Source organism: Nyctibius grandis, chromosome 1 (assembly GCF_013368605.1).
Source record: "Nyctibius grandis isolate bNycGra1 chromosome 1, bNycGra1.pri, whole genome shotgun sequence".
NCBI classification, from domain to species: domain Eukaryota; kingdom Metazoa; phylum Chordata; class Aves; order Nyctibiiformes; family Nyctibiidae; genus Nyctibius; species Nyctibius grandis.
In genome coordinates this window covers 78,779,012-78,788,437 of record NC_090658.1, presented here as the reverse complement: position 1 = coordinate 78,788,437, position 9,426 = coordinate 78,779,012, and the positions used below count along the sequence as shown (strand labels likewise).

Sequence of the window (9,426 nt, the reverse complement as noted above, 5' to 3'; positions counted from 1 at the left end):
GGCCATGGCCACGCAGTCACCAGTCTCCAGGTTGTGGCTATAACGGGAGAATACCCTGCCCACACTGGTTTTAATGGTGCACTCTGTACGTGAAGAGGGGCCAGCTACCACAGTTTCTGTGGAAGTCTGGTCTGGGAAGAGATGCAGAGTACGCCACTGGCATGTGGTTACTGCAGGGCTCACTCTGCAGGGCGATCACCTCAACAAGCTCGTCACCTGCTTCATGGCCTCTCTAGCTGTCCCCTCTCCAGAGCTGCTCCCGGGCAGCCCAATGCTCCCTGCAAGGAGCCATCCCACAGGAGCAAGGCAGGCTCAAACACAGGTGCCAAACATGTGCAGATGTCCCCAGAGCAGCCAGTGTGTTTGAGAGCCAGCATGTCGCAGTAAATCTGGGGAGGTTGGCTGGTGGATCTTCAGCTCTTGTGGATGCCAGCAGTACCGGACCCCGGCCTTTCTCTCTCAGCACTGTCCATAACAGGCTGGAGATACCACCTGAGCAGGGTGTATGGCTGGGACCCTGCAGCGGGTAGGGGTCGATCATGCCTGGGTATGGCAGTGGGTGGACCCGCATTTACCCACCTGGCATCCCTCAGTGCCAGCCTGTCCGCTGTCACAGAGTCAGCCAGGGCTGGCTTGTGCCCCTGTGCACAGTTGTTAGGAGATGGGAACTGAATTCATTTAAGAATCTCTCCTTTAGGTAAAAGAGACCAACAAAAGAGAAGGGGTAAGGGCACAAAAGCAGGACCTCAGAAAGGAAGGCTGTAATGCTGCTTTAAGAGACGCTAAGTAGAAAGGCACAGATAGCACATAAAATAAGAGCTGTTCATTTTCTCCCTTAATATCACATAACTGCCTCCAGAATGATAAGTGGCTTTTATCTATCCTGTATCCAAGATAAGGTTTCCTTAAAAATTACCATAGTTATTGGAATCTTTTCTTGCAGAAGATGTATTTGCTACAGCCTGAATTGTCCTGACACTACCTGGCAGTCCTGAGCAAGAGATTAACTGAGGGTTTACTAAACTCTTAAGCAAAGAAGAACCAGGATGGATCCCTACTCCATTTCTATAATTTACATATACAGCACCATCTTTTCTTCAGGGCAATGAATGACAGATGTGCAGCCCTTTGGAATTTTAACATCTGAGAGAGATCATGTGATTTCTTTTTTAACCTCTATCTGTTGGTTTCTTAAACAAATTATGATAAGCTATTGGGCTAGTTACTCTAAGACTAATCAGGAGGAAAAACCTGTGCAGTGCTAGAGCCCATATTGCTTTATTAATAAATCAGGACTCGCAGCTGGGCATTTGCCACAGCTTTGCTTTTGAAAAATGGGAGTTGAGCCACCCTGTGGTGTAGCAAGTGTGACTGTTCCAACAAGTTAGATATTGGTTTAGGAAATCCTGGCACCCTCTCACATTTTAATGAATCTCCTCATGGCCCCACACCATTAAACCACCTCGGTACTTAATGTAGGAGCGTTTGCAGCAAGCACGGCTGTCACAGAGAAGGCATTTCCTACTCATTTTCAGAGGCTGTGGATCTCTTGGGTTGTGTATTACCTGGCTCAGGGATGGCAATATGTAGCTTGGCCCCATGGAAAGCGTTTCGCCCAATGTTTTGGATACGGGAAATCCAACACATCTGCAATAGGTCATCTCGGTTTTGAGCACTGCAGAGCTGAGGCCATGGAGGGCCCCCTCAGTGCCCTGCTCTGGGTGACTACAAAGCCTCTCACCCCCCAGTCCAGGTGGGATGTGCAGGAGCAGCAACAGAAGCTACATTTATAGAATCATAGAATATCTCAAATTGAAAGGGACCCATAAGGCTCATTGAGTCCAACTCCCTGTTCCTCACAGGACTACCTAACACTAAACCATATGACTAAGAGTGTTGTGCAGATGCTCCTTGAACTCTGACAGGCTTGGTGCTGTGACCACTTCCCTGGGGAGCCTGTTCCAGTGACCGACCACCCTCTCAGTGAAGAACCTTTTCCTAATGTCCAGTCTGAAGTTCCCCTGGTGCAGCTTCATTCCATCTCCTCGTGTTCTATCGCTGGTCACCAAAGAGGAGATCAGCACCTCCCCCTCCGCTGACCCCCGTGAAGAAGCTGTAGACTGTGATGAGGTCACCCCTCTGCCTTCTCCAAGCTGAGCAAACCAAGTGACCTCAGCCATTCCTTGTAAGTCTTGCCCTTGAGGCTTTTCACCATCTTGGTCGCCCTCTGATGTCCTTATATTAAGGCGCCCAAAACTGCACACAGTACTCAAGGTGGGACCACACCAGCGCAGTGTAGAGCGGGACAATCACCTCCCGTGACCAGCTAGCTATGCTGTGCTTGATGCATCCCAGGACACGGTTGGCCCTTTTGGCTGCAGGGCACACTGTTGGCTCATAGTCAACTTGCCACCAACCCAAACCCCCAGATCTCTTTCCGCAGGGCTGCTCTCCAGCCTCTCACCCACCAGTTTGTATATATAACCAGGATTACCCCACCCCAGGTGGAGAATCTGGCACTTGCTCTTGTTAAATTACACCAGAAAACAAAACGGTGCCAGGAGGTATTCCCCAGCCTTGAGGCAAACTGGCAAAGATGGCCTGGCCATGTCTATTTACTAAACTCTTTCAGCTTTCCAAACAAGGTGGCTGGATCCAAGCTGTCCTTGGCTTGGGCTAAATCCCCAGCTGTGCCTAGGAATTGTCTGGGAGAGTCCTAGATGGCCTGTGACAAAATCATGCCAGGGATCTCGTTAGTTAACCAGACAGCCATTCCCAGAGCCTGTGCCCACTGCCTGCCACTGCTTAATTTACTAGCACAGGCACAGCTGGGATCATCACCTGGTCAGTAGTCCTGGTCTCACCACATGTTCTTCCTTCTTCCTTAAATAAGGCCTTCGATGTGAAGAAGCCCATGTTAAGTCCCCTGAGAATTAAACTCCACTTCAGCAAATCCTGATGCAACTAAAGAAGTAGATGGATTTGGTTTTAAAAGGCAAATAAAATGAAGAGGCAGTAAATCAGAGACTCCACACAACACAAGGCACTGTCAGCGTGACTGAAAGGCAGTAGATTGAAAACCAGCGTGCGGTTGTTAAAAAAGAAAGGGTTTGACATTTAGGCACAAGTTAAAATTTCAAATGCGATTTGGAAGACTGATACAAATCTGAATGCACAAGGGCACAGAGCTGGCTTTCAGTGAAGAGATTAAAATCCCCCCCATTTCCACCAGCCCCTCACCACCCTACTCCTTCACCATCGGAGCAGGGAGGGGGTTTCTGCCTCTTCCAAAGCAGCCCGAGGTCCGCAGCCTCTGTGGCCGACACAGATGCTCGAAGCCGGACTGACTGCAGCAGTTTCGAGCCCGACGACAGGTCCAGGTGGGAGGCAGAAGCTGGGGCCAGGGCAGGCGGCTCCCCGCAGCCCCAAAGCAAGGGCAGTGGGAAGAAGGCTGTCACCCTAGCAGGGCCACCTGCCTGATGGCCCCTTCTGGGAGAAAGGGAGCCGAGCTGAAGGGCTGAAGCAGTTTCTTCTGGGGAGAGCGGTCCCTGCCTGCCCTGGGGCAGCAGGAGCCCTCAGAGAGGTGGGAGAGGAGGAAAGCAGATGCCTGGCTTGGGGCGAAGCCTGGGGAAGGTGAGGGAAATGGCTCGATCCACTGGTGAGGCAAAGCAGTGGTGCTGGGAGAAAGCTGACTCGCCTGGCTGGAATGAAGAGCTCCGACTCTGGCTGCTTCCTGAGATCCTGTGAGCATGTTGGGTCCAATGCAGGGCCCTGTTCTGGGAAGGAGGGGATGAGGTTGCTGAGGCAGCGGAGAGGATGGAAAAGGAAAGGAGGGTATAAAAGGCGAGAGGGAAATGCCAGGATTACAAGCGAAGGAACACCACGGGGACAAAGAGACTTATGAAAAACACACTGCTGGGCTGAGACACAGCAAGGGGAGGAACACTGAGCCCTGCAGAAGTCACAATCATAGAATCATAGAATAGTTTGGGTTGGAAGGGACCTTTAAACATCATCTAGTCCAACCCCAGAAACCAAAGACAGTTACAAAGGCTGTATATCAAAGACATGGAAGTGGTATCATCTTGTATTTTAATGCAAAGTTTAATGTAAAAATTCTTCTAAAGAGAAGGAAAAAATCACCTGCCATATATTTATTAGCTCCCCCACTCCTTAGCTCCTCAGGGAGCGGTCAAGGCTGGGTCCTGGGAGTGCACAGCAGACAACCCACCCGCCAGCCTGCAGAGCCTCAGCACGCCCGCAGACCAGGGCACCTGCCTGTGCCACCACCTCTGTCCCCATCGGCGCAGACCCAGGGTCTGGGCTGCTTGTGTCAGGGAGAGGCGGCCAGGCCAGGGAGGTGGTGAGGAGGTAGCAGGCATCCAGGCGCAGCACTGGAGAAGGCACGCAGCAAAACATTCAACTAAACCCCAAAACAAACGAAACAAAAAAGACCAGGTTTCACTTTCAGCTCCTTTAAATAAGTGTATCGCTAGATGAAAAACCATTTGCTACAGCCGTTGCAAGAGTAATTTAAAACAAGATGTTCTTCGAGCAGATGAACTAGGGAAGCCCCGTCTTCTGTGGCTGGAGCCTCTGGAGGGTAAGGGGGAGCGCTGGTGGCAGCTTTTCCTGCAGCTCAGTCTCTCTGTCCCACTGCCTCCTGTGTCAGAAGCGCTGAACTCGCTTCCCGCAGCCAGACTGCCTTCCAGAGCCGAAGTCAGAGCACTCAGAAGCTGCTCAATGAAATAGGTAGGAATTTAGTTTGGTGGTGATTTCTGCCTCTGCCAAATTCATCTGAAATTTGCCAGTGGGTTGAAGAACATACTGTGCTTGCCTAAAATTTGTTCCATGGGAAACAAGGCCAAAGTAAAGAAGATGATACAAATCAAAGACGATCGCTTTACAGAGAAGTAACACTTGACCCTTCCTGAGAAAGGCACCTCCTCAGCAGCACTCTCCCGACCAAGGGCCAGCACAGCTCAGTAAGCAGAGCTTCCCGGGGCAGCCCCGGAGGGATGCCCTCCGTGCCGGCACGCTCAGGTACCGGGCAGCCTGGGAAAGCCGCGCTGTCAGCCCCCCCAGACAAACCTTTACAGAAACCTCCTTCCTCTGAGACGGTGTGCCCACTGGCAAATACACTGCTATACAAATATGCAACATGTACCTTCTCCCGGTGCCAGTTCTTTTGACAACGTATAAAAACAAAAGCCAGTCCGTTTTGTTAGCAGTCACTGTGCACACTTAGCAACTTTAGCCAGTGATGCCAAAGTCCTCTTCAATAATGCTACGGGGCCAGATGGCTCGCAGTCACATATTATAAATTACTTTCTGCTATTTCCATCTTGTATTTACCCAGCTCAGTGTGTAACAGCTACTGGCGTTGAAGGCTTCCTTTTTCAGAAACATCTGTGGTTTTGATAAGTCTTTGTAGGTATGGAAAAGCCTGAAGTCCTTCAGCTCCAGTTCTCGGAGCAGACTGTACCAGTACCGCACCACGGTGCTGTCATTGCCACTGACCTCAAACCCAGGCCAGTGGATGTGCACCTCAAAGACCAGCTGTCCTATCTGCTCAACAACATCTTCCAGGATCAGGTTTTCCAAAATTTTCCACTCAGCACTCTCCACATCTGCCTTGAGGACATCGATCTGCAACAAAAACATCATTACTATGTGAAAATGAGAGGCTTTGCAATTACTGTCAGTAACATCTGAGGCCAGGTTTGTCCATTTTATAATATACATAACTCCTCTTATGACAGTTCCTTTTGCATTAAAAAAAAAAAAATTTAAAAAATCTCAGAACATCCTAGGGCTAACATGGACAGTACGTGAAGTTTCACGCTTGCCTGTTCCCAGCCCTTCTCCTGGCTCCGACTCCTGGTCTGAAAAGCTTCTCACCCCAAGGTGACCAATGCAGCTGATCCTACAACCAAAGCATGTTACTGTTCCTTCACAAATCTTATGATGGCATTAAATCTATGGAAAAAAAGAAACCCACATCACTAAACAAAGACACTAAGACATTACTGTTCCTTATTTCTCCACCACAAAATCCTGCAACAGAAAAAAACACGTTAACAGTGATTACTTGCACCACAGCAGAACAAGGTCCTCGTGTGCCAGATGCTAAACCCACAAAACGACAGTTCGAGTCCTGACGACCTGACAGCGTGGCACTTAAGGAGGCAATAGCTGGACACCACACACAAGTGCAAGAGAAGGCCAAAATGAAATTAACACTATGAACAGCCCAGGTCACAAGCCACCCATGGCCAAGCTGCTATACGAAGCTTTTGCAGGCGTTGCTACTGAGGATGAGTGAGGACAACCAAATCAAAGGAGAATTATGCAAAGACTCTGCAGGGTTTTAAGGGCAGCTCCTCCAAAGAATAAGGGATAGCAGGAAAGAAGCTGTGAAGTTGTTTGAAGGGAAAAATACAACTAATAAACAAGCTCCTTGTTTTAATTTTAGATCAGTATTTAATTTTGTCGTTAGATATTCAGCAAACCAACTTCTCACAGCCCAGCACAACTGCGGGTTGACTTTGCTTGGCGATTAGTTGAGGGAGGGAAGTTGTATGCTTTAATTAAAAAAAAAAGAGTATTTTGTCACAATTTCATACCTGGTAGGAAACAATGACCGCAGCAGCGCTCACAAGCTGCAGAGCTCAAGGACTCCTGTTTCCCAGAGCCGAACAGGGGAAACTGCCCGCCATGAGAGCAGGGTTTGCCTGTGCCAGTCCCACCTGAGCTGCTGCTTCTGCCCATCTGCTCACGCTTAAGATGTGTTTGAAGTGAAAAACTGAAGACTTTATTTGGAGTCAAGAATAGTAAAAAAAAAACAACAAAACCAAACTCCAGACTCTCTCAGCAGCCTACCCTAACCCTTGAGGCAGTGTCGGAATAGGCACGTGTGCAGGTACAGGAGAGAAATTTGGGCAGGTGATACAAAAGCATTGCCAAGGCAACTGTGTCCCTAAGCTGTGCCATCCCAGGACGCCTTGCCGGCATCAGGCCATGCCCCAGCTGCATGGCTGGGGCCCTGGCTCGTGGACCCCTCTGCCCAGGGGCGCATGGCAGGGCTTGTGCTGTGAGCACCTCTCCTGTACAACCAGAGCTCTGCTTCGCAGGGGCTGTAGCCAGAAACCACAGGCCATGGCAGGGTTTGTGTCAGGTGACCTGCCAGGACCATGCGAGGGTCTCGCACTGCTGCTTCTGTCACTGTGCCCTGGCTAAGGGACATGCTGTTGGATCCTCAACTTCACCCATAAATGCGCATAAATACCCTTCATTAGCCTAAAGCCTAAGGAGCAGGGCCAGGACTGTAAATAACCTGGCCATCCACTTCCGTAAGTAGGTGCAGTTGAGAGGAGGAGGCTGCCTCATACAGCTGTCTTGCCACGCTCTTCCTCATCCCGAACCTGGGGTTAGGGACCAAAACCACAATGTCAAAAGACACTGGACACGAAGTTTTAAGAGTTAATTAATTAGTTTCAAATTTTAACCCCACATGTCAAAAATAAATGACAATAACTGTGTGGGCTTCCTACACAGTGGCTCTTGCCTGATGGCAAAGGTCCCTCCAGTCTACCTGGACCTGTAGTACATGCACTGATCACCCCTGGATGCCCAAAGCTCTGCAGTCTGTGGTCCCCAGTTGCCTGAGGGACAGACAGAGGCAGGCAGGGCTGGCAGCAGAGGGAAGAGGCATTAAGACAAAAAGTGCAGAGGCTGAAGAGGCTGGGACCAGAGGCTGACTGATAGAGGAGTTATCCTCAGATGGGAGTTGGGGTGAAAGACATCGGGCAAAAGGAGTATGATGGAGAGCTTGGGCAGAGATTTAAGAGGCAGGGCTGGAGGAAGTGGAGGAGGAAATTTTAGTAACGAGGTACACACAGAGCACAGCAGCAGCAATAGAGCGCTCTACTTCCTTGTCTTAAAGAAGGCCTTTGAAAGAGGGCAGAAACCAATGGAAGGTGAAGAGCTCGGTGCTTCACAACTACAAACACATAACCCAGAGAAGGAAGACAAGAGGAGCAATGGGCCCTGGGCTATTCTTGTTCCCAGTGGGATAAAGGCTAGGACAGTGTATGGCTACTCCCACCTGTCTTACTACGACCTGGAGCTCTGCCATGAGCAGGATAATACTGCTACCAGTGGGAAAACAGAGGTCATTAGAGACAAAAAGGGTGAAGCCTCAGAAGGGGACTGTCTAGGAGAGTAGGACTGAGATCTGAGGACCCTGTGCAAGGTAGTTGCCATGGAGGGCTTGATGATGTCCTAGTTTCCAATGGGGTGGCCACATCTACCTTCTCTTGTTCTCTGGATAGCTGACTGGAGGCACCAGGGTCTGATCTGCTGAGGTGCAGAGCACTCACAACCACATCGGCCCTCCTCAGGGGCTGTGCTCCGGTGCTATGGATGGGCATGTGATGGCAGGAATCAGTAGGTGTTAAACACTTGCTGTTTCTGGTCTCCATCTGTAAAACGAGAGTATTAACCACTGAACTCCCGCTTGCAGGGTGCAAGGGTTGTGCCCATGAAGGGCTGTGAGACTTCAGTGGGACAAGCTGTAAAACAGCTGAGAATGAAACACTGCGTTTTCAGAGCAGGACTTGGAGAGCGGGACTTGAATGAGGTCCATGGTCACGGACTGAATAATGACAAGCCAAGCCACTGCCTATCTGCTCATTAAGGCGGCATTGTGCCTCCTCCGCATGGAGGGAGGCAGGGGGCCAGTGGAAAATGACCGAGGGATTATGGAATTAAAGCCTGTATTGTGGCACGTTCGCACAGGGAGAGCAGGGGAAGGTTGCACAGACAACCTTAGCTCTGGTATTTCCTAACTTGAGTCTGCAACAAAGAGCCTGTCAGTCTGTCCATACGTGGGTCAGTGAAAGTTTAACATAGCGCTCCTTTGGGTTCAAGAGGAGGCTGAATGTAAATGTTGCTGCTCATGACATTTCAGCTAACCGCTTCATGGTTGAGCTCACTTGTTTCGCTTTATACATTTAAATAGGTTACTTATTTTTCAGATACCAAGTCACAGCTCTACCAGCAATGCAATTTTGTAAGTAGTTTTGATTCCACATGCGTGCAGTTGCCATAGGACCATGCTGCTGCACTTCAGAAACCACGTATTTTTATCTTTGGGAGACTTCTGTACCATTGAAAGGAGACAAATTATTCAAAATATTTTTTTTGTGGTGTGGGGAGGAAAACATTTCTAAGTGTTTGCTTTTGTTTTCCCGTGATCTTGCTTTATGGCAACAGTAGGACATCTTTTTCCCATGGTAACATTTCCAGCCATCACCCAGGCTTGTTTGTTTGTTTTTGTCTTGTGACAACAACTGCTCCTGTGGCTACTCAGCGGGCACTCCGTGTGCTCTGCGCTGTATTTGCAAAATTGATCCGAAAAGTGGC

At 49.6% G+C, this 9,426-nt stretch overlaps 1 protein-coding gene across 1 annotated transcript in view; it reads right to left on the bottom strand.

Annotated features, from left to right (window-relative positions):
• Positions 1-4,075: 4,075 nt before the first annotated feature.
• The window catches only part of METTL24 (methyltransferase like 24), a 51,339-nt gene continuing 45,988 nt past the window's right edge, over positions 4,076-9,426 (bottom strand). Inside the window, 1 exon segment of the mRNA XM_068406441.1 lies at positions 4,076-5,649. Within this exon segment, the coding sequence (XP_068262542.1) occupies positions 5,335-5,649 (315 nt within the window). The 3' untranslated portion in view covers positions 4,076-5,334.